This window comes from Rattus norvegicus, chromosome 8, assembly GCF_036323735.1.
Source record: "Rattus norvegicus strain BN/NHsdMcwi chromosome 8, GRCr8, whole genome shotgun sequence".
NCBI lineage: Eukaryota > Metazoa > Chordata > Mammalia > Rodentia > Muridae > Rattus > Rattus norvegicus.
Genome location: NC_086026.1, coordinates 85,258,340 through 85,282,779, shown reverse-complemented (window position 1 = coordinate 85,282,779; position 24,440 = coordinate 85,258,340). Strand labels below are relative to the sequence as shown.

The window sequence follows — 24,440 nt, the reverse complement described above, 5'->3', positions numbered from 1 at the left end:
ACATGTATATATACATATACACGTACAAAAAAATTTTCACAAGCAATATTTCATCAAATCTGTCACTGTTTAAACATGCATCTTTTGGGCTGGAGAGATGGTTCAGTGGTTAAGAGCACTCCAGAGGTCCTGAGTTCAAATCCCAGCAACCACATGGTGGCTCACCCATCTGTAATGAGATCTGATGCCCTCTTCTGGTGTGTCTAAAGACAGCTACAGTGTACTTATATCTAAGAAATAATCTTTAAAAAAGTTTTTTTTCTTAAAAATGCATCTTTTGATGTACCACTAAAGCCACCAAGCCATTTGGAGACTCTAAAATTAAAATGGTCTTCTTAGTATTAAAGAAATTCATCATGTACCAAACTGCACTCCAAAGCAGGTGCAAATTGCAGACACACAGCTTTGAAGGGTTTACATCATCACTTCACCATTGTATCAGACTTCAGGTCCTAGCCAGCACTGCGCTGTTCCCCATCCTGTCCTGTTCCAGAGTTACCCACCCAGGAAAGCCCGGAACCCTGGTGTATGCAGAGGAAAGGGAATGGGAGAAAACATCAGAGTGTATTGTCTCTGGTGCTTTCTTCTGCCTCCAAAGAGTAAGGGCACCACATGGTAGTGAGCTCTGCCCCCTTCAGCCTCCATATATGTTCTGCTTGGCATGTGTGCGGTGGGTGTCTCTCAATGCCTGTGGAGGTCCAGGTGCTTCAGTCATGCCATGGCTGCAGCTGTGTATACAGGAAACTATAGTTCTGACCTTTAGCCTCTGCTGCGCCCCTGTTTGTGAGGGGCCTGGTGGACCTAAATCTCATTCTAAAACCCGGGAAAGGAAAAATCTGTGTGATGTGGTAATGAGAATGATGACAAGATCTTATATAACTGTGTTGTTGACTTTTCTGTGGCTGGGTTAAAATACCTCGACCAAAAGCAACTTACAGAAGGAGCTAATTTAGGCTCACAACTCCAGAAGAAGAATCAAGAGATGCATGGTAGCAGAGAGCTAAAGCAGGAAGCCGGTTAATCATATTTCACCCACTCATAGAAAACAGAAAATGAATAGACCCTCAAGTAAGGCAGGGCGATCAATGCTGAAAGCCTGCCCTGTGACAGATTCCCTCTAGCAAGGCCTCATCACCTCAAAGTTCAACGACCTAAGCATCAGCAGCTGGGATCAAGTGCTGAAATACGTGAGCTTCTGGTGGGCATTTCTGTTAAACCACACACTTCTTGGATTTTGTTTTTCAAAACAAGGCCTCAGGTAGCCAAAGCTGGCCTCGAACTTGCTAAATAATTGAAGATGGCATTGAACTTCTGACCCTCCTGCCACTGCCTCCCCAAAGGGAAAGAAAAACTGGGCACGGTGCCTGTGATGGTTTGATTGAAAATGACCCTCTAGGTTCATAGGGAGTTGCACTATTAGGAGGTGTGGCCTTGTTGGAGTAGGTGTGGCCTTGTTGGTGGAAGTGTGTCACTGGGGGAGGGCCCCTAGTGCTTAAGTTCTGGTCCCTGCAGAAGACAGTATCTCTCCTGGTGCCTTCTGATCTACCTGTAAGCCAGCCCCGATTAAATGTTGCCTTTTATAAGAGTTGCCTTGTTGTAGTGTCTAGCTAAGACACTGACCATTCATTCCTAATTCAGCAGCAGCAGCTCCTTAGTGTGAACAACTCTCCATGAGCCTCAGGTGCTGCACATACATTAAAATTTGCTAAGCCCTGGCCTATGAGCTTTCTTCTCTGTTGGTCACATGCGAGGGTAGATTCCCCAGGATTGTGGTGGAGAGATAATATGGTGCCCAGAAACACTTTGAACAGCACATTATGACCCAAACCCAGAAGAACTTCCTGTCCTTCAGTGTGAAGATGAAGGCTGGGAATCCACTTACTACACAAGACGTCTCTTAACGATAAACATTGGGATGGGATGTTTTTTCTCTTCTTGCTCTTTGCTCACAGTACTCTAATGATATTTTCTAGATTACGACCTTTCAAAGATGAGGGACTTCATCAACCAACAGGCTGATGCTTATGTGGAGAAAGGCATCCTGGATAAGGAAGAAGCCAACGCCATCAAACGCATCTACAGCAGCCTGTGAAAACGGCAGGCAACCTGAGCCTTCCAACTGTTCCAGCAAAAACAATATAGCTTAAAATCTAATTCGGCGGTTAAAGATTTATCAGCCCAGGAGTCTTAGGATGTGCTGACTTTATAGTAGTTAATCCCTTAGAAATGAGTAAAATAGAGCTCTCTTGCCATAAACACCTTATGAAAGGTAAAGTTGTAAAGAGCCTCGGTTTTTCTATGTAGAATCCTTAATCCTTATTTCCTCTTGGATTTACATTTTATAATCAGAGATATGCTGTTCTGGAAGAGACTCTGATGGGTTGAACATACATCTGAACCTACTTCCCACTGTCGTAAGCCCTGTTTCGGCATGCTAGACACCTGAGCACATCGTTGGATGTTTGTTATTTGATGCTGTTTCCAGTAGTTCTCTGTTGGGCACGGAAATAAACCCACGTCTCTTCATAACTTTGATGCTCTGAAAAACAGCTGCTTTGGAAAAAAAAAATTTTTTTTTTGGTTCTTTTTTTCGGAGCTGGGGACCGAATCCAGGGCCTTGCGCTTCCTAGGCAAGCGCTCTACCACTGAGCTAAATCCCCAACCCCGGGAAAAAAATTTTTAATTGAAATAGAATTATACCACTTTCTCCCCTCCCTTTCCCTTTCCTGTAAAACCCAATGTCACAAAAGAGGAGGTTGAAAAGGGGTATAAGAATCACTGAGGGGGCGGGGTGGGGAAAAAAAAAAGAGTCACTGAGTTTAGCCCGGGAGTATAGCAGTGGCCGAACGCTTGTATAAACACCAGAATTTAATCCTTAGGACTGGGTACATGCACACGCACACGCACAGACACACACAGAGAGTAAATGTTGCTTTTATTTCCTCAGATGAAGTGATGAAATGAGAGCCACACCCAGGCCATGTGAATTCATGGCTCAGGCTGAGCCCAGAGTGTTTCTTCTCTGTTCTACCCCTAAGCCTAAGTCTGGAAACTTCCAGCCTTAGTAAAATCAATCTTCCAAAATCACTGATTCAATCTAGCTTCTCCTGGCTTCTGACTGAATTGCTCTGCCTGGCCTCCTCCTAACTTTGGCGATATGTTCTAATCTTCTGGCTCCCTCTCATTCTCACAGGTTCTGTCTTCACCTGTGTCTAGGTTACTCACTCTGTAACCTGTCTCTGTAAAACTGTCCCAGTAAAATATCCATATACACACACTACGCCACCCCTTCTTTTTGTCTCTCTTACTGCTCTTTATATGAGGTCAGTTTGTCCTATCTCTGACTCATTCTGTCAAATCTTTCCCTGACTCATCACTTTGTGGACCCCTCAATTAGATGTCACTTTCAAACAGGGCTGCTTCCTTCTACAAACTAACCTTACCTTCACTATTAGGGATTAAAGGTATCCAAAAAGATCATACTGTAATCCAGGGTATGTCTGCATTCCAGCCATTTCACATCTTTGGGTGTGATCATTTGCCAGAGCAGCCATGTTGCTGGATTAAAAGTCCTGTACAACAGACAGACAGACACAAACACGTACGCCCAGACACACACACACATGCACACATGCAGACACACATACACCCATACACACACACACACACACACACACACACACACACACGAATACTCAGAAACACATAGGCACACACATATACACACACACATACAGAGATACACACACAAACAGGCACACACATATGCACACACACACAATTGAACTTATCAACAATTTACTCCCTACTTACATTTCTTTTTATTTTCTACTTTTTTTTGAGTTTTCAGGCATCTATTGCTCACTCAATAAAGAGAAATATTCATATAGTTAAGAAGCCAAGAGCATTCGCACACTGTTCAAAAACAAGGTCAGAACTTAATGCTAGACTCCAGTTATCTAAATCGGACTTGACTTAGCCATGTTAACTTGCCAGAGAGCAAAGTAGCAGGCAGCATGACAGAAACAGATAAAAATCACCAGAAGGAAAAAGGCTACAAACGTTAGGTTCCTGAAACTTGTTTGCTGCCACCATAAACACGAGCCTAAAAACAAACCAGGGAGCCCAGTGGTGCTCTTAGGATGCAGGTGTCCCCAAATCGAAGGTGGCATTGGACTACATTACTTACTAATTAATGCATAAGTATGTTATATATGCTTGCAAGGGACCACAAACATAGCAAGCTTTGTAAATCGCCCATCCTTACTTCCGGTGACCTGGTGGCGCCTCCGCTGCCATCCTGAAACCTCTCTTATACCCCAGTAACAATGGGTTTTCATAGTTCTTCCTGGAGAGGCACAGAGGCAAGCAAGATGCAAAACCTGCCGGGCACACAAACTAATCTCTCCACATGTTCTAGAGAAGCCAGGACCCAGCCACAGGTGAGTGTGGAGAGAGTGAGTTCAAAACACCTTTGCCCAAACTGTATTTACCAAAGCACAATGGCACAAACTGAATCGTCTGTGCTAGCTGGACCGACTCTGCTTTAACTATGTCACAGGCTGTTTGGACCTCAGACAGGAAACTGATTCAGGCTGCACCGTCTTAGCCCCACTTTTTAAAACCATACCTAAGTACCTATTTGGGACTTTTTTTTAAAAGAATTTTATTTTATTGTAGTCTAAACTAGTGTCTCCTGGTAACCAAGACAGGAGGAGCATGTTCGATCCTACTTTACAAACAAGAGCATCCTTGCACTGGATAAACTCAAGGTCATGAGGTCAAAAAGTTATGAAACTGTCACAGAAGCAAGATTTGACAATCTAGGTGCTCTCTATGGTGATTCTGTGCCAAGGTACTTCAGAACTCTATCCATGAGGCAGAAGCAGGAGGGATCCAAGTTTGAGGCAAAACTGGGCTATACAGCAAGCCCCTGTCACAAAAGAAAGCAAACAAATGGCCAACAATGTGACCAAAACCCGAGGTCCCCACTCTGGCAGAGTGAAGCAGGAGGATTCCAGTCCAGAAGCTGCCTGGGGTACATAGCAACTTCCAGTTCCATACAGCCTGGCCTAGTGTGACATAACTCAGAAGGCTGGGGCAGAATTGGTGTGCATTTGGGTCCACGCAGGCCTACATAACAAGTTCGAAGTCAGTTTTGGCTCAAGACACCCCTAGACCAAGTTCTTGGCACAAAGGAGATATATTTGCCCCAGAGGGGCAGAGGGCAGGAAACGAGAGATACAGGTAGGAGATAGAGGGTGAGGGAGAAGGGGAGGGGAACAAGGGAGAGGGGAAAGAAGTATTTGTCTGGACTCAAGCACACACACAGGGCTGCCTCTGGGTAGAGGAGACAGTCATGGCATGTAGGAAAATGTCAGTTTGTGAAGGTAAAAAGAGAAACCAGTGTTAGGATGAAATGTCTAATTCTGATTGGACAGGTTAATTAGGGGAGCCAACAGGGGCTTTTGACTGTGGAACTTCAACACTTTAATAGCTGAATTTTGGTAGTCAACCTCAGGAGGAAGAATTCACCAAATAAGGGGATGGACCTTGATGGCTAGCTTTAGGGCTAGCTTTGGGGCTAGCTCTAGGGCTACTTTTGGGGCTAGCTTTATGGCTAGCTTTAGGAATGTAATCTAATGGCTTTTAGCAAGGCAGAGGGAATGGAGGAAGGACAAGGCCTGCCAGAGCCATGTTTGCAATGCTCAGGCTGGCCAGAGTCCCTTCAAGCCAGGGATATATAGCAAAGCCCTGTCAAAACAAACAAATCTCTCTAGTCCAGTACAGTTAAACTGTAGCTACAAAATTACTGAAGATTTGAAGATGGGAGATATTTTAAGTAGAAATTGCTGACAGGGGAAAATAAAACACTTAAGAAATATATTTGAGGGCTGGAGAGATGGCTCAGGGGTTAAGAGCACTGACTGGTCTTCCAGACCAGAGGTCCTGAGTTCAATTCCCAGCAACCACCTGATGGCTCGCAACCATCTGTAATGGGATCTTCTGCCCCCTACTGGTGACAATAACAGTGTACTCACATACATGAAATAAATCTTTAAAAAAAAAAAAAAAAAACGAAAAGAAATATATTTGAGCCTATGATCATAATTGAAAATTTGAGATTCCATGATATCATTCATCTTTACCAAATTAAATAATTCTCTGCTGACCATATTATTCCTACAGCCCACAGTACCTTGCTTGGGCCTCTCCTGTTCTCCTTTTTGTTTTCTCTTCTTTCAATTAAACCTCCACAGCTCGCATGATAACAATTACAGAAACAATGAAGCACTGTCTGGAGAACCCCAGTTCTGAGCTGGGAAGATGGCCTCATGTGCAAGTTTGGGGAACTGAGGTCAGAGAACAAGGGAGCTGGGAGTGTGGCCCAGTGGATAAATCTCTTTCTAAGCAAGTATGAGGACCAAGAGATCAGATCCCCCAAACCCACATAAGATCCAAGCAGGGCGTGCTGGCCACCTGTAATCCCAGGCAGAGGCAGGGGATTCCTGGCAAACTGGATAGCTAACTAGTTAGTGAGCTCCAGTCAATAAATAAAATGGAAAGAGAGAGGAAGATGTTCAACCTCTGGACTCCACATGTGCATATGTAAGTGTGCACACACACACACACACACACACACACACACACAGAGGGAGGGAGAGAGAGAGAGAGAGAGAGAGAGAGAGAGAGAGAGAGAGAGATTCTGTTTCAAGGATACAGTGAGAAACAAGACATAAAGGATTATGTTAAGTGAGAAACAAACTGGCAAGACAAGAACAGTTTCCAATTCCCACCATGGCACCTGTGGGGCCTCCCATGGCTGGGTCTATGATTGTGGTGGTTTGAATAAGAATGGCCCCCCCAAAGACACACACACATATTTATTTGAGTTTGTGGTTGCCAGATGGTAGAACTCTTTGGGAAGGATTAGAAAGGCGTGGCCTTGATGAAAGAGGTGTGTCACTGGGGGAGGGCTCTAAGGTTACAGAAACCCATGCCATTCCCAGTGTGTTTGTGAATCAACTTGTGGCCTCTCAGCACTGGTTTCAAACCATGCAAGCCATGTTCCCCATCATAATCGTCATGGACTCACCATCTCAAACCGTAAGCCCCAAATAAGCTCCTGTTTCTCTAAGTCATCTTGGCCATGAAGCCTTAGCACAGGAGGCGAAGAGTAACTAAGACAATGAGGTTCTGATACTGCAGGCTCCACTACACTAAAACCCCAGGGCTCCTGCTCCTGATAGAGTATAGAGTATAGAGGCAAGCAGGGAGAAAAAAATAATAGAGAATAAAGAGGGCAACTAAAACAGACTCCATTTTACTCTACAGGTATCAGACTCTTTGGGGGATGGTGGGGAGGGGGGGGAAGTAATTATAGGAAATATGTGTGGAAGCCTAAAGACTTATTTAACCTAGTTAAAGGTATTTAACCCAGTGAGTAGATGTCAAGACTAAAAATATATCAACTGTCATCAGTATGTTGCTTAAAGTTTTCTGCTATAATTTAGACATAATAAAAGGCAAGCTGAATTAAATGAAACAAAAACCTAACTTTTAATTCAATGAGCACAGCAATGATACACTGTAAATGAAGTGACATGGAGATACAATGTCAACAGAATGAAGTGACACAGAGATACAATATCAACAGAATGAAGTGACAGAGATACAATGTCAACAGAATTCTGCCTATCTCCTGCTAATATGGTTTGATTTGTTCTTCTGGAATCCCAGCACTTGGAAGGTAGAGAGAAGTAGATCAGGAGTTCAAGGTCATTCTCAGATACACAGTGAGTTCAAGGTCAGCCTGCACCACATGAATTCCTATCTTCTGAACAAAAACCAAATCAAACCAAATCAATCTTCTTTCCCCATTTTGAATAAAAGAAATGAAGGCTCCTATGTGAAAACATAGTTTATTCTCTCATCCAGACATCTGTAGTTTACTTTTACAAAATAACAGACAAAATTTGGTTCTTTACATTAGTACAGAATATGTGATATTGAAATATATATTATATCACTTGAGTTATAAACACACAGCAAATGCATTATCACTTCACAATCACCATGTTCTCCATACATTTAGGATCTCATCAGGAAATAAACATAGCTTTTGGCTTAAATATATAAAGAGTCTCTGATGCCTTTTGTATCTACAAAAGCCGGTCTAAAACTACCACCATCTACAAAAGTGAAAGGCTTTGGAATAAATACAGTGTTGCTGTCATGCCCTAGTAAGACTTAACTATAGAAAGCCAGAGGAGCTGCTCACTTCAGGGCAGCTGCAGTTGGTCTACTCAAAGGTGCACTATGGGAGTCCAGGAGCGGCGTTGCTTCTGAAGCAGGGCCAGTGGATTCTTTAGGGTCCAGACGTTCTGTGATCTGGCTCAGTCCGTCGGCCAGACACTAACTGTGATAAAGAGAAGCAGCATAGGGACTCTCTTCATCCCTGGAAAAGAGAAACACGGCAAAGATGGGTGTTTACAACTGTATTCGGAAACAAACACATATAACTTATTATGCACTTGCTGAAGAAGAGCGAAACTATACCAACAGAGCATTACACGTGCCTTGGAGGTCAGGTGAACAGGCACACTTGTTCAGGACAACTTCCTTCTTCTTTCATTGGGACTCTCAGACAAGGAATAGCATTTGCTTGCATAATATTTAAATATATTAAAGATACACTAAGTTATATTTTATTCTATTATTATTGCATTAAATTATATTTATTATTAAATTAAATTTTCTATGCCAGATGGGAGGCACAGAACACAGAACAAATGGCATACAGAAATTTACAAATGAAGACTAAGAAATCAACATATTAACCATAAAATAAAGGACAGTGGTTGAACCTTGGCATCAATTCTATTTATAAAAAAGTAGCAAACATGTTAAAAAGGAAACAGTAGTTGGAAGGACACAATTGTATCTAGACAGAAAGGTTTGCCCTAGCAACGAGGTTAAAGGGCTCACAAGGAATCTCAACATAGGGTGTCCTGGGTAACAAACAGCAGCATTCTGACAAGTGTTGCAAATATCAGTATCTCCTGTCTTCTCCAGGGCACTGCTTCCCTTGCAGATGTCATGAGATATTCTAGTTCCAGCTGCTACCCCAAACTGCTAACCAGACAGTAACACTAGGTAAAGAAGCAAATTTTTTATGCTAAATAACAGAGACAGAGACAAGACAACAACAAAAGCCTTAGGTATCAGGAAGCAGCTCTGTTTAGACTTCATATTATCAGAGAAGCCTTTCTAGGGCTGAGGAGATGGCTGCCCATAAAGTGCTTGTGCAGTCCTGGGGACATGAGCTCAAGACCAAAAACCAACACAAAAAGCCAAATCATATGAGCAAATTTATAATAATCCCAGGGCTGGTAAGGCCAACGCTAGGGGCATCCCTAGACACCCAACTAAACCCACTTAGCGAGCCTAAGAAACTCAGTCTCAAAAAAAAAAAAAAAAAAAAAAAAAAACGAGGTATACAGGATCCTGAAGAACAGCATCCAAAGTTGACCGTTGACCTCTGGCCATCACACTCCCATGCACCCACATACCTGCACACACATACACACCTCCATACACACACACATACACTTTCTCAATTAAGACAGTTTTTCAAAAAAGGGGATCTTAAGAGTATTGGTCCAGACGTTGACACCTATACCAAGAAACTTCACCTGTTCTCTTCTTTGAGTTTCCTGGCTGCCTGTGTTGATAGTTTAATCTGTAAGTCAAGTCTTTGCAGAAAATCTCTGGCAGACACTTCCTCAGGCTGCGCAGGCTTGGGGTCCGTGTCCTGAGGACTGGGAGGGGGTAGTTCTTCCTCAGACACTACAGGCTCCTCTTCATGACAAAAACTGCTGTCAACAGTTTCACTTTCTGGAGAATCAATGGAGTTAAGTCCATTAAACACCAAAGGCTTCTCTGACAGAATTGGGATGCTCAGCGTTTTCTTCAGAAATATACAGTCATTGGTAAACAGTTTGTTGGCCCTTTTGATCTGTTCCATCTAAAACACACACACACACACAAAAAAGAAACACAGAGTTATATACAACCAAGGTCCAGAGCTAAAATTATTACAAACGTGGAATCATACATATTCATCATCAATTGTGTGCAGTGCTGTGCTGGCTTTGTGTTATAGCAACTTGACACACTGGAGTCATTTAGAAAGAGGGACTCTCGATAGAGAAAATGCTTCCATAGGATTTGCCTGGAGATAATCAGGGTAGTGCATTTTCTTGATTAGTGGTCCCAACCCACAGGGGTGGGGCCATCCCTGGGCAGGCGGTCCTGGGTGATAGAAAAAAACAGAAAAAGCAAGCTAAGGAACAAGCCAGTAAGCAGCACTCCTTCACGCCACTGCATCAGCTCCTGCCTTAAGTTCCTGACCTGAATTCCTTTGATGATAGACAATAAACTGAATTAAATGATTTCCTCCCTGAGTTGCCTTTTTTCCACCTCAACATAATATTTTTTATTAATTTCTTAGGAATTTCACACAGTGTACTCCGATCACTCTCACTTCCCAGTCTTCCCTGGTCCACCCTCCCTTCCACCCTTGCCTCACCCTCCACAAAACAAAACAAGTCCAATTTGTGTTGCCCAGAGACACACGGGAGCATGGCCAAACCCCCATCAGCCAGCCCCTTAAAGAAAACAGGGTCCATTCCTGGGTGTCATGTCCCACTCCCTGTCCCAGGTTCTCCCCACTCCACTATCCCCCACCAGAAGCCATCAATTCTTCAGAGGTACACTTAAGCCTCTTCATCACAATCTTTAAGGACTCTTCAATAGCTTCCTGTTTGGACTGTTTCTTTTTGGGGGTTAGGGAGAGGTTGTCACAGAGGCCTTCAATGTCTCTCCTTAGTTATTAATCTGCAGTCATCAATACCACTGCAAAAGAAGCATCTTTCCCCATAGCTAGCGGCAGCACGGATGATGGATAAACTTCCCACATGGTTTTCCGCAGTAGCATAGATCATGCACAGAAACTCAGCCTCTGGTGGCAGCATGGAACTCAGACCTCAGCATGGCCTCCGGCATACATCCTTGACCTACACATGATCATAGAAGTCTTTTGAAGGGACTATACTGGCTAGTTTTGTGTATCAACTTTATACAAGTTAGAGTCATCAGAGAGGAAGAAGCCACAGGTGAGAAAAATGCCTCCATGAGATTCGGTTATAAGGCATTTTCTCAATTACTGATCAAGGGGGGAGGGCCCAGCCCATGGTGGGTGGTGCCATCCCTGGGATAGAGGTCCTTGGTTCTATAAGAGAGCAGACTGGAGCAAGCCAATAAGCTGCACTCTACATGACCTCTGCATCAGTTCCTGCCTCCAAGTTCCTGCCTTGCTTGAGTTCCTGTCCTGACTTCCTCCAATGATGAACTATGATCTGAAAGTGTAAGCCATCAAATAAACTGTTTCCTCCACAACTTACATTTTGGTCACAATGTTTCATGGTAGCAATAGAAATCCTCACTAAGATTGAGACTTGATCCTGAAAATGAACCATTCTTCATCTCAGATATCTTGTTGTTTCTCCAAATCAGGTTGATCATGGGCATTGTGTCCAGAAACGGACCCTGAATAAGCTCCAGGTTGCAATACAAGCTCCAGTTCCCCTGGAAGCCAGAAGAGAGCATGAGATCCTGTGAAACTAACATTACAGAGGCCGTTAGCTACCACGGGGATGCTGGGAATCACACCCAGGTCCTCTGGAGGGGCAGCTAGTGCTTGTAACTGCTGAATCACCTCTCTAGCTCCTTTAATACTTACTTAATTCCAATTTGAACATTTCTGTTATCTGGCTTTTAAAAAAAAGTAAGTCTAGTGATACAATTTAACTTGTTGAGGGATCCCTCTATCCCTGGAATTCTGGTCGGAATTAATAGGACCAGGAGGTGGCAGTGGCCCATGGGTAAACAGAATGTCAAAGACTGTTGCAGCTGTTGAGATGGCTTCGTAGAGAAAGTGGAGTCTGGTTCTGATCCTTGTGACTCCAAATGGGCCCTAAAGAATCAGCTTCTGAGGGCCAGGTAAGAACAGGAGATAGGAGACATTTCGCTAAGACTGTGTCACTCTTTACCCTATGGAGAGTGAATGCTCACTTTAGGGTTCCCAGAGATTGTGCACATGTGAGTGGCAAATGGAGGTGGGTAAGGGGGAACAGAGACTAGAACATACATATCTCCCATAACCCTCGCAACAGGTCTGCAAGCCAGATAGATCTCTTTATCAACGAGAAGACAGGAGAACATGGCCTAAGCCCATAGTGAGGGCTCACACTAATGGGCTCACTGCTTGGTAGAGTACATCTCTTGCTACTTTCCTCGGCTGTGGGGTGCCTATACTTACTTCCCCATGGTAACCTCTAAACTGCACCATGATAGGACCCCACAAGCAGCGTGAGGCTCATTTACACAAAATCGTCCTAGCGAGTTAAAGACGGAAAGTTTAGTGAGGTTTCGGAAGAGCCTAATGGCTTGATTCAAGCCTTTAAATTGACCGAGTTGGGGGGAAAAATGCATTCCTACTTCAAGGAGTCTAAAGAAACATCAGTCAAATAAATGGCCCATTCCTCCTGCCTTGCTTTGTTTTGTAAGAGGGTTTTACTACACAGCCCTACCTTTCCTTGAACTGGGGAGATGGCAAAAGTGAGAGAGACTGTGATGGGTAGGTGCATTTTAGAGACAAAATTAAAATCTAAATATCCCAAGTGCCCTGGCTAGCAGGCTCAGATTTGAGAGAACGAAATAACTTGAAAACATTGCCCATGTAGGCTGAGATATATTCCAATCCACCCACCTCTGGGCCCCTAATGAGATCCTCCCATCTCCCTTGGTGCACAAGCTTCCAAAGGCAGACTGCTCTGGAATGCACGGGGAGCACATGCTCACTCCCACCCCTGCCGTACGGAGCACCTCGGCCTTGTGACACATCACTTCCATCCTAGAAGGATGGCAGCTGCTGACTGCGCCGGGCAATGTTCTCTCTTTCCTGCAGGGAGGAGAGGGCTGAGCCACCGCCAGGGAACTGCTACCACAGGGAACCTGACACTGATGCCACCCTGGAGGAAGGCATCACAGCCTGAAGTCAGAGTACCTCAGGCCTTGTGTTCCCATGAGTGAAAATAAAGCCCACTTTCTACTTGGCTTGATGCTTTGTTTTGGTTTTTTATTGGATATTTTTTATTTATTTACATTTCAAATGTTATCCCCTTTCCCGGTTTCCCATCCATAAACCCCCTATCCTATTCCCCCTCCACCTTCTATGAGGATGTTCTCCCACCCATCCACCCACCCTTCTCACCTCCCGACCCTGACATTCCTAGGACCAAGGGCTTCTCCTCCCATTGACGCCCAACAAGGCCATCCTCTGCTACCTATGCAGCTGGAGCCATGGGTCTGTCCATGTGTACTTTCTGAATGGTGGTTTAGTCCCTGGGCGCTCTGATTGGTTGGTATTGTTGTTCTTATGGAGTTGCAAACCCCTTCAACTCCTTCAATCCTTTCTCTAACTCCTCCGTTGAGGACCCTGTTCTCAATCCAATGGTTGGCTGTGAGCATTCACCTCTGTATTTGTCAGGCTCTGGCAGAGCCTCTCAGGAGACAGCTATATCAGGCTCCTGTCAGCATGCACTTCTTGGCATCAGCAATATTGTCTGGGTTTGGTGGCTGTACATATATGGACTGGAGGCCCACATAAAGCAGGCTCTGAATGGCCATTCCTTCAGTCTCTGCTACAAACTTTGTCTCTGTATCTCCTCCTATGAATATTTTTGTGCCCCCTTCTAAGAAGGACTGAAGCATCCACATTTTGGTCTTCTTTCTTGCGCTTCTTATGGTCTGTGAATAGTATCTTGGGTACCATTTTGGGCTAGTATCCACTTATCAGTGACTACATACCATGTGTATTCTCTTGTGTATGAGTTCCCTCACTCAGGATGATATTTTCTAGTTCCATCCATTTGCCTATGAATTTGATGAAGTCATTGTTTTTAATAGCTGAGTAGTACTCCATTGTGTAGATGTACCACATTTTCTGTATCCATTCCTCTGTTGAAGGATGTCTGGGTAGTTTCCAGCTTCTGGCTATTATAAATAAGGCTGCTATGAACATAGTGGAGCACGTGTCCATGTCATATGTTGGAGCATCTTTTGGGTATATGCCCAGGAGTGGTGTAGCTGGGTCCTCAGATAGTACTATGTCCATGATATTTTGTTTTGTTTGTTTCATGTTGTTTGTTAATTAAAAACAAATCTTGGGGCTGGAGAGATGGCTCAGTGGTTAAGAGCACTGACTGCTCTTCCAGAGGTCCTGAGTCAATTCCCAGCAACCACATGGTGGCTCACAACCATCTGTAATGGGATCTGATACCCTCTTCTGGTGTGTCTGAAAACAGCTACAGTGTACTCACATACATAAAATAAATCTTTTAAAATAAATAATAAATAAATAAAATAAAATCTTTACCTAGAGTCAAAGTACAACAGCAGCCATGCAGAGAGCAACAACTATGTGGCAGAGCCAGAGACTGTGGCAAGGCTGGGGACAATGAGCCTCCACCACGGTAAGGAAGCCGGGCCTTCTGAAAAGTAAATGCTGCAGTTTACTTTGAATGTAGTAAGAAGCCCTTGGACAGGCAAAGAGACATGCAATCTCAATGCTGGGAGGCCAAAGGACGAAGACCCCTGAGACTTCAAGGCCAGCTCTGGGCGACATACACAGGAAGGCAGAGGCTAGCCTACGATACAATGAAACTCTTGTTTCAGAAAACAGTGTGAGTGGGGTGTGAGTGGGGTGGGAGGGTGAGGGTGAGGTTCACCTAGTGCTTTTTGTTAGCATCCTTGAGATCCTAAGTTCAACCTCCAACAACACTTCTGCTAGGAATGGGGGCTCACACATTGAATCCAGGGCTGGGCACGGTAGCACATACTTCTAATCTGAGGATAGGGATGGTAGCACATGTCTGTCATCTTAGGTCAGACATGGTAGCACGTGTCTGTCTGTCATCTTAGGTCAGGCATGGTAGCACGTGTCTGTAATCCCATGACATGTGTATCTGTAATCTCAGCACTTAGGAGGTGAAAGCAAAAGGATTGGGAGTTCAAGCCCACAGAAGCTTCTAAACCACAGTTGACTGTGAGGCCAGCCCAGGATACAAGAGACCCTGTCTCAAACAAAACAAAACAAAATGGCAGCTCCTGCAGTATGAAGGAAAGAAGAGGTGTGATCTAATTATAGTCAAAGTCCACTTACTTATAAACAACGTCAACTACCCAGGAGTTGTGGGGTATGTGGACTGAAAGACAGACTCTGGTGAAGGGGTGAGGAACAGAAGGGCAGGTACAGAGAGAGCAGCAGCAGCAGCCATGTAACTGGATAATCCAGGACACAGAGGATATTTTATCCTGTGAGGAATGCTGTCTATTTCCATCTGAACGCAGGTGTGGAAATTTCACCTCACAAGAAAGAAGGGCAGCTCATGATCCATGCAAGGAAAAGCTGGAAAACTCATTTCCATGGGCCTTCTGCTCGTCCTGACAGCCACTCAACCCTGAGAACAGAAAATGTGACCTTTCAAAGTGACAGAATGACTTTCTGTTTCTCAGGAGTTGGAGGTTTAGCAATTGGATATTTCTGTCCTCTCCTAGCCAGGCCTAGCAGCATGACCCAGGGAAACCAGCCTGCTGTCTGGTCACTGAGAAACAGACTGGAGAAGGCAAGTTAGAACCCTCAGGGCGAAATAAGGCAGAACGCACACAGCCGTCATTGAAGTGCTTTTCCTGTAGATACATTTTATGAACAGGAGTTTAAACAGGAGGGAATTCACAAGACTTAGCCCCAAATGTTATCTCCTAGTGGCTGCTGGCTTGGCTTGTGGAATAATCACGTATACATCATATACATATACATCATATACATATACATCATATACATATACATCATATACATATACATCATATACACATACATATACCATATACATATATATCATATACATATACATCATGTACACAAACATACACACACACACACACACACATATATATATATATATATATATATATATATATACAACTGTCATTGTTTTTACAGGAAACAGACTGAAATAGTAAATGGCTCTCTCAATGTTCCATTTGTCTGTGACCTGTCCCTTTCTGGTGTTAGTGGTAACCAGACCCTTCCCATCACCATGTGGTCACAGGGAAAGCGATGCTGTTTTTCTTTCTACATTCTCAAAAGAGTATATAAAATCCACTTGCAGGAAATGTTCCCAAAAGGAAAATGTGTGTGTGTGTGTGTGTGTGTGTACATATATATAACATATAACACATATATTATATCAATATAATTAAATTATAATTCTATATTATAATTAAAATAATGTATTAGTAATGATATATATTATCTATGCCAGAAGGTATTATCCATCTCCTGGAACTGGAGATGGTGAGATGGGTCTGGAGGTATCTTCAGGGTGAAGAAACTTTCTGAAATCAAACTGTGACAAGGACATCACAATTGTAAAGTCATTAAACATCACTTAAGGCAGGGTGAGTCTGTGCTCTATACTTATTCCTCAGTGACAGTGTTGGGGGGGAGGAGAACTCATAAAAAACTATTAAAACCCCAAGTCACAAGTTACCCGGCCATACCTTTCACTCTAGGTGGCACTGTGACAGTCAACGACCTGCACCAGCCTCAGTGGGTCACCGTTAAAAACAGCCCACGAGTCCATCCAATTAAGTCTAACTCCCAGGTTCTCCCTCCCTTAACAGAAGATCACTCTCTCTCATCAAGGTGTCTCTAATGAGGGGAATCGTGGAACAACCCAGCTTAGCAGTTAAATGGAAGACATGGAGCTGACCTAGGAGCAGGTTTGAACTCTGATGCTAGGTGTAGGCCTGTTATCCCAGCACTCAGATGGTATACGCATTTCTCTGATACAGGGTGAGTCTAGACCATGTCAAAGAAAGAGGGAGGAGGAGGCAGAGTTTATGCAAATCAGTCTCCTTTGCTGCCTCCTTCCTATTCGCTGCCTCTGTGCTGTCTTCTCGTTTTTTCCCAAAGTTTCCAAATAAAATATTCTAAGTGGCAATTTCAAGCTGTGGCCAACTTCCCCCAGTGGCTTAGATACAACAGGGAGGGGCCAGGATGCTGGAATTAAACAATAGCTAAATCTAGAACCAGAGCTAAGAGGCCTTGATGCGTCAGTAGAGATAAACATGGCAGGGACCTTCCAGCAAATTTACGTCTGAGGTTTGAACTGCAGCTAATGGTTTTCTCAACCAAACCCAAAAGGTTTCAGTTTCAGAGCTACTTCCTCAAACTCTAGCAGAGATGCCCAAACCTAACCCTGTGTGGAACTGAGTGCTAGACTCACAGCTGAAGGAGACTAGGGCACCAACAGCACGCACCAGCAACTGCGGCTGGTACACAGAACTGGCCTTGCCTGCAGAATGGCACAATGGAGACAGGAGGATCAGGAGTTCAAGACCAGTGTGGGTGGGCTAGATAGTGACTTCAAGGGTAGCTTGGGCTACATGAAACCTTGTCTAAAAAGAAATAATAATAACAACAACAATAACAACAACAACAACAAATGGATAAATAAAAGGAGGGCCTACAAAATGGCTCAGGAAAAGTGTTTTCCACCAAGTCAGATGACCCAAAATGGGTCTCTGGGACCCAGCTGGTGGAAAGAGAGAACAGACCCCTTTAAGGTGGACTTTTGATTTCTACTCACATACTGAGGTACATGACACACCCCTCCCCCAACCCAAAGAAAAAAAGGTCATTTTTAAAATGTTTTTATATTTATTTCACATGTATGGTCTACATGTACATGCCTAGTACCCATGAAGGTCAGAAGAAGGTATCAGTTCTCCTAGATTTAGATATAGATAGTTTTAAGTCATGTGGGTGCTGAAAACCAAACTCAGGTCCTCTGAAAGAGCAGCAAGTACCCTGAACCATTGGGCCATCTCTCCAGCCCCACTTTATTTTTTTTTCTTTTAAGAAAAGAAATAGTCCTCAAATCAATTCTAAAATTTCATATCTTCAGCAGATTGTACACCCTCACTCAGTCCCAACCTAGAATAGAGTCTGCTTCACTTCGGGGGCTAAGACTTCATACCACCCAGACTTTTTTTTTTTTTAATTTATTTAATACTTAATAATAATTCTTTGGTTTCCGGGCAAACATCCCCCTCCCCCCTCCCCTTCCTTATGGGTGTTCCCCTCCCAACCCTCCCCCCATTGCCGCCCTCCCCCCAACAGTCTAGTTCACTGGGGGTTCAGTCTTAGCGGGACCCAGGGCTTCCCCTTCCACTGGTGCTCTTACTAGGATATTCATTGCTACCTATGAGGTCAGAGTCCAGGGTCAGTCCATGCATAGTCTTTAGGTAGTGGCTTAGTCCCTGGAAGCTCTGGTTGCTTGGCATTGTTGTACATATGGGGTCTCGAGCCCCTTCAAGCTCTTCCAGTTCTTTCTCTGATTCCTTCAACAGGGGACCTATTCTCAGTTCAGTGGTTTGCTGCTGGCATTCGCCTCTGTATTTGCTGTATTCTGGCTGTGTCTCTCAGGAGAGATCTACATCCGGCTCCTGTCGGTCTGCACTTCTTTGCTTCATCCATCTTGTCTAATTGACCACCCAGACTTTTTATGGATTGAGTTCACACACGCATGAAGGACCCATCACATGCTAGAAAGAGAACATTTTTATCATGTAGCCTTGGCATCTAACACAGGCCTCAAATAACCCAGGCCCAATACAAGTAGAGGAAGAAATAATAATGAGAATGGGTTATTAGTGACTCACTGAAGAAAGGACACTGTGGAAATGTCATAGTGTCCAAGTCACTGGAGGAAGAACTTGGGCCAATCAACCTGGCTCAATTCTTGGAAAGAATTCTCCTTCCTCACAGAGAGGCCCCCTGGGTCTCCAGGCAGATTTCTAAGCCTGAGATACTCAGTGGAAACAGTAAACAAACAAGCACAACGGGCAGACAATGTATCTTTTTTACATTGTGACTGACACTGTGGCAACAAAGTTCATAGGTGAGAACTGTGCAATCAAGTTGCCAAAGCACAAATTCACAATGTTTCAAGTGAGTTTATAATTGTATACTAAATCACATCCCCAGCCCCTGGTTTACAGTTGAGACACAGCTGACAGTGGATCAGCAGAGGATCCAGACCCAGCCACTTCTCACCACATCTTCCCTTCTTCACTGTTATCTTAATCACTCTTTCTAGTTCATGGCATCACTACAAAGCCTTCATCCTATCTTGTTCCCCTTGGTCCTGGTCCATACAGTCTTCTCATCACAGCAGCCAGAATGATCCTTTATGGTCAGGCATGGTGATGTACACCAGCATTCCAGAGGCTGAGGCAGGATTACAAATTCAAAGTCAGACTGGGATTATACAGGGAAACCTTGTCTCAAAACCAAACCAAACCTACCCTGTTGGGTGGTTTTTATGCCAATAGGATACAAGCTAGAATCACTGGGAAGAGAGACCTTAGGAGCCAGGTGGTGATAGCACGTGCCTTGAATCCCAGCACTTGGGAGGCAGAGATGGGCAGACCTTTTGAGTTCAAGATCAGCCTAGTCTACAGAGTAGGTTCCAGGATAGTCAGGGCTACATAGAGAAATCTTGTCTCAGAAAAACCAAAAGTAATAAAGCGAGGATACCACTTGGCCTTTATGCAAAGGGGTTTGGTTTGGTTGGTTAGTTGATGGTTTCGGTTGTTCATATCTTCATCTTATTTTGCAGCCCTGGCTACCTGATACTCTATATGTAGCCCAGGCTGACATGATTTCCTAGCAACCTTCCAGCCTCAGCCTCCTTAATGGCTACTGGTGTTATGGGTGTGCAGCACCAGTTTAAGATAAGCATTATCGGTTTCCCTGGTTCTGTGTAGCCAGTGGGAGCACTTCCCAAACAATTTCATCAAAGTAATGAGCTGAGAATAAAGAAGCTGGGCAGTGGTGACACACCCACACCTTTAGTCCCAGCATTCAGGAGGCAGAGGCAGGTAGACCTCTGTGAGTTCGAGGCCAGCCTGATCTACAGAGTGAGTTCTAGGACAGCCAGGGACATGAAGAAACCCTTGTCTTGAAAAAAAAAAAAAAAGACAATGAACAAACAAAACAAAAACAAACAAACAAGAAAAAAAGGTGTGAGTTTGCCTTTAGGAGAACATCCAGCAATGTACAGATGAGAGTAGGAGGGTTAGTGTCTGGTGGGCAGAGCATGGGGTGCTGCTAAATATTCTACAATGCACAGGACAGCCTCCTGGAACATGGACTCTTACCATCTGTCTCAATAGAATGTTTTACACACACACACACACACACACACACGATGCACACCTTACTCCAGCAGGTGAAAGCAGAAGGATCTAGAGTTCAAGGTCATCCTCACCTACATAGGGAATTCAAGGTTGTCCTCACCTGGAGAGTTCAAGGCTAAGCTGGGCTACATGAGACCCTTTCTTGAAAAAAAATTTTAAAATTTCACAAAAACATATTAACAATAGTGCTAATGTTGAGAAATCACATTATAGACTATTTGTGACCCTAGATGGAGTACCTAATTCTTTATATCTGATTCTAACACATTAAAATCAGAAGTTGGGGCTGGCAAGACACGTTAGCAATTAAGAGCACTGGCTGCTCTACTCTGGACCAGGTTTTTATTCTCAGCACCCATGCGGTGGTGGCTCACAGCAGACCTTGACTCTAGTCCCAGGGAATCACCCTCTTCTGACCTCCGCAGGCACCAGGCATGTGTGTGGTACACAGACATACACACAGGCAAAACACCCCGCACATAAAATAAATAGCATTTTTAAAAAAACGAAATAGAAAGACCAGAAACCTTTATAAAAGTACGGAAGATCTGGCTTATACTTTAACAGGAAAGAATAATGAAGGTAAAAGTAACGGGATCTGTTTTAGAAAAATCAAGTTAGAAAGTATTTAAACAAAAGCAGAGATCGCACTAAGCATGTGTTTAGCAGAATAAAGCCATTTGAGAAGAACATGTGTCACAGAATAACTGTCATAGGGAGAGACCATAGAAAATTAGTCTTTTGGATGTTATAGATTCGCAAGTATGCACATACTAGCCCAGTAGCTAAGATGCACAGAAACCAGACAAAATGACCTTCCTTCTTCGGTGAGCAGGATGCTGACAGCTCCTGCTAAGAACGCAGATCGGAAGTAATATTTAGAGCAAAGAAAATCTTTATCCCTGTGTTAGCTCAAGCTGGTCTTGGTGATAACCATATTTGGAAATACCCTGACTTCTTATCTCTCTTCTCATCTGCTAAAAGATGAATCACACCTGACTCCCCCTAGGCCTCTTAAGAAAGCCAAATTAAATAGGAAAAATATGAAAGCAAGAAGAAGCTGGAGAGGTGGCTCCGTAGTTAAAAGTATAGTCTGCTCTTCCAGAGAACCAGGGTTCAATTCCCAGCACACACATGATGGGTTACAACCCTCTGTAATTTCATTTGTAGGGGATCCAACACCTTCTTCTGGTCTTTCTGGACACCAGGCACACAGAAGGTGGGCATACATAAATTCAGGCCAAACACTCATACACTTAGATTTCTCAGTTCTGCTTTTCCTAGACTCCGACCCAAACTAGCCCCCAGTGAGTACATGGCTCTAAGTATATGTTCACATTTACAACTGCCGAGAGGGGTCTCAAAATGGTGTGATCAAGTTCTCAAAATGCTTAAATGATAGAAAGACTTGCTGGAAAACAAGCACCTGGTTAAATATGCAAAATAGGTTTCTCTGAAGATACAGGCAAGATCATCTTTCTTCCGACTGCTGCCCACGAAGCTTCAGGAAAGATCATTGAAAACGGATACTGAGCTCCAATGTAAAAAGGCCATCACACAGCTCACAGTTAATTATAAGTAATTTTAATGAAACAATTTGTTCCCTCGGGTTTCCATGACCTTCCCTAAGGTGTAATGCAATATACCCAAGACGCACACCTTTATAAATTTGTAAAACACAGCCCTCCAGCTCACCTAGACCACAGTTCCTGGCTGCTGTTTAGCGACAGGTGTCACGTTCGGGGTCGCCAGTGAGCACAGGGGTGTAATTTCACTTCTAAATAAAGAAGCAGAATCGATAGAACCAGAACCATCCACGGGAAGAACTGTACATCCTGACTCATCACAGCTTGTTTACAGAGCACAGAATTCGTATCCGTGTGGCTTTGAGTAAATATGTAGTGAGCTCCGGGTAGGAAAACGGGTAAAGGTGGCTGTGGGTAGTGCCCAAAACGCGGGCCTCCCTAGTGTTTCTCGCGCGACAGAAACGACCTGAGACTGGCAGGGGTACTGGGAACGCCATGCAATAGCTGGTCGGGGAAACTCCCAGGCGGCTGCCTCTCCCTGCAGCAGCAGCTTAGACGCCCATTGCAGTTGCAGCAGCGCGCGCTGGGATGCGGCGCAGAGACCCGGGGGACGCACGGCCTGCTCTCCACCCTCCGCTCTCATCCCCGACCCCTCCCGGGGGCCGCAGGCCCGGACCGCGGCGGCGCGCCCTGCTCACCGTGACTCCGTACTTGAGCGCGATGCCCTGAAGCGTGTCCCCGGCGCGGACCCGGTGCTCCACATGGCGCTCGATGACGCCGGCGCCCAGAGGCGCCCGCACGCTGGCCGTGCTGCCGTACGAGCGGGTCTTGGTGCGGGCCAGGCTCAGCGACAGCTCAGCCTCCTCGGGCTCCGAGGTGGAGCGAGAGCGCAGCGGAGGGGAGGGCGCCGAGGGCCGGTGCGCACGGGGGCCGCCTTCCCGCAGGGCCGGCGCAGGCGAGAGATCCGCCATGGGTCCTGCCAAGGCCGCCGGGGCGCCGAGCTCGCCAAGGGGGCGGCGCCTCCTCCTCCGCCTCTTCCTCCTCACTAGGGCTGCGGCTGGCCGTGCCGCGGGGGCGGCAGGCGCGAGGCCGAGGCGGGGAGCTGCGGGACCTGCATGGCGTGCGCCGCTCTGAGCCAGCTTTTCCCAGGCACCAGAGGTCCCCGTGCTGATGGCGATAAGGGAGCTGAGCCTGGGCTGTAGTGTGCGGGTCCTGCCAGAGAAGGCCCTGCGGGAGCGCGCCGAGGCCTGTGGGCCGACAGAGGCCCACGGAGGTGTCCTAGATCCCATGTGGACCTCAGATCCGTGCAGACGAGAAAGAGTCCGACTAAAGCCTGACCTAGCCACAGTACATCCCCCCCTACCCCCCATCAAGCTTTGCTTGCCATTACTGATTCCTCAGTGAGGGGCCTGCTTACTCAGTAGTACCCACTTCATAACATCAAAATCTTAGTGGCAGGAAACCTTAAGCTCACTGAAAATAGCTTCTACAGGTCTCTCTCCACCTGACACCCTCCCAACACGCACACACGCACACACCCTTGCTTGACACTAGGGATTCACCTCAGTCACACGCTAAGCCATTGCTCCATCACTGACCTGTAATGCCCATGTATACCAATTTTCTGTTTGGTACGCAGGCCTGCTGAGTAGCCTCTGACTACTCTCCAGTTGTTTGTAGTTCGTTCTTTTTTGAGGACCAGTGCCAGTTTCAGGCCTAGGCTTGTGCAGAGTTGACTGGGATCTTCTGTCCTAGCTTTTGAGAACCCCACTACCACCCATCTGTCTGCTCCACTTCCTTTGGCCCCACCCCCATCCCCCACTCCCTACTCTAGGTAGAAGAGAAGAGTTGTCTCTTGCTTCATTGGTTGTCTGAAGTTTGGTTTGTTGCTGTGCCCACAGAAACCAAAGAAACAACTCAGGACACCCTAAAGGACAGAAGAGCAGCGGTAGTCCCCAATATCACCCACCCCCTCGAAGATCCTTTAGTTGCTCCCTGAGAGTAACAGCATTGGTATAAACCCACATATTGATACCCAAGTCAGTTGTTTTTGCTTTTAATATATGTATGTACCCGGCCTACAATTCATCCTGGCCAGAGCCACTCCGTCTTTACTCTCACCTTCGTGTTTCCCATATGTTGTTCCCTCCATCAGTGACAGTAATCTCCCAAAAATCCTGCCTACTGTTCATTTGTGTGGCTACCTTTAGATTTATTTATATTTATGTGTATGTGTGTGCCATATGTATTCGGGTGATCGTGGAGGCCAGAAAAGGTTGACAGATCCCCTGGAGCTGGGATTGCAGGTGGTCGCAAGCCACCTTAATGGCTAAGAACCAAATCCATGTCTTCTAGATGGACAAAATGCTCTCTTAAGTGCAGAGCCATCTCTCCAGCTCTGTTTTGGAGAACAGGTCTCGTATAACCGAGGCAGACCTGGATCTCTTGGTTCGTGCTGCCTTCTGAGTACCCGGATTACAGGCATGAGCTGTCACAACTGGTGTATGCAGTGCAGTTGATTGA

The 24,440-nt window shown here is 45.1% G+C and overlaps 2 protein-coding genes across 5 annotated transcripts in view; one reads left to right on the top strand and one right to left on the bottom strand.

Moving 5' to 3' along the window:
• Scg3 (secretogranin III) overlaps window positions 1-2,527 on the top strand; it is a 42,232-nt gene extending 39,705 nt beyond the window's left edge. Inside the window, 1 exon segment of the mRNA NM_053856.2 lies at window positions 1,974-2,527. Coding sequence (NP_446308.1) covers window positions 1,974-2,092 — 119 coding nt within the window. The 3' untranslated portion in view covers window positions 2,093-2,527.
• A 5,376-nt stretch (window positions 2,528-7,903) lies between these two features.
• Window positions 7,904-23,337, bottom strand: Lysmd2 (LysM domain containing 2). Of its 4 annotated transcripts, none has more exons than NM_001106839.2 (3): window positions 22,616-22,985; window positions 9,696-10,027; window positions 7,904-8,458 (listed from the first exon to the last, which is right to left on the bottom strand). In NM_001106839.2, exons 1-3 carry the CDS (start codon window positions 22,886-22,888, stop codon window positions 8,416-8,418), a joined length of 648 nt encoding a protein of 215 aa, NP_001100309.2. In that variant the 5' UTR covers window positions 22,889-22,985; the 3' UTR covers window positions 7,904-8,415. The 4 variants fall into 4 exon arrangements, with proteins under 4 accessions (NP_001100309.2, XP_063121253.1, XP_063121252.1 ...); XM_063265183.1 differs by lacking the exon at window positions 22,616-22,985 and adding an exon at window positions 11,466-11,650 and having other exon boundaries at window positions 7,909-8,458; XM_063265182.1 differs by lacking the exon at window positions 9,696-10,027 and having other exon boundaries at window positions 7,909-8,458; window positions 22,616-23,296.
• Between the last annotated feature and the right edge of the window lie 1,103 nt (window positions 23,338-24,440).

Excerpts from the sequence above, each read along its gene's own strand:
- Lysmd2 (XM_006243406.5), bottom strand. The coding sequence starts at position 23,287 with ATGGGGGGTAGGGGGGGATGTACTGTGGCTAGGTCAGGCTTTAGTCGG. Across the intron at positions 11,650-22,615 it reads CGCTCAAGTACGGAGTCACG|GGGAACTGGAGCTTGTATTG; the intron begins GTGAGCAGGGCG and ends TCTGGCTTCCAG.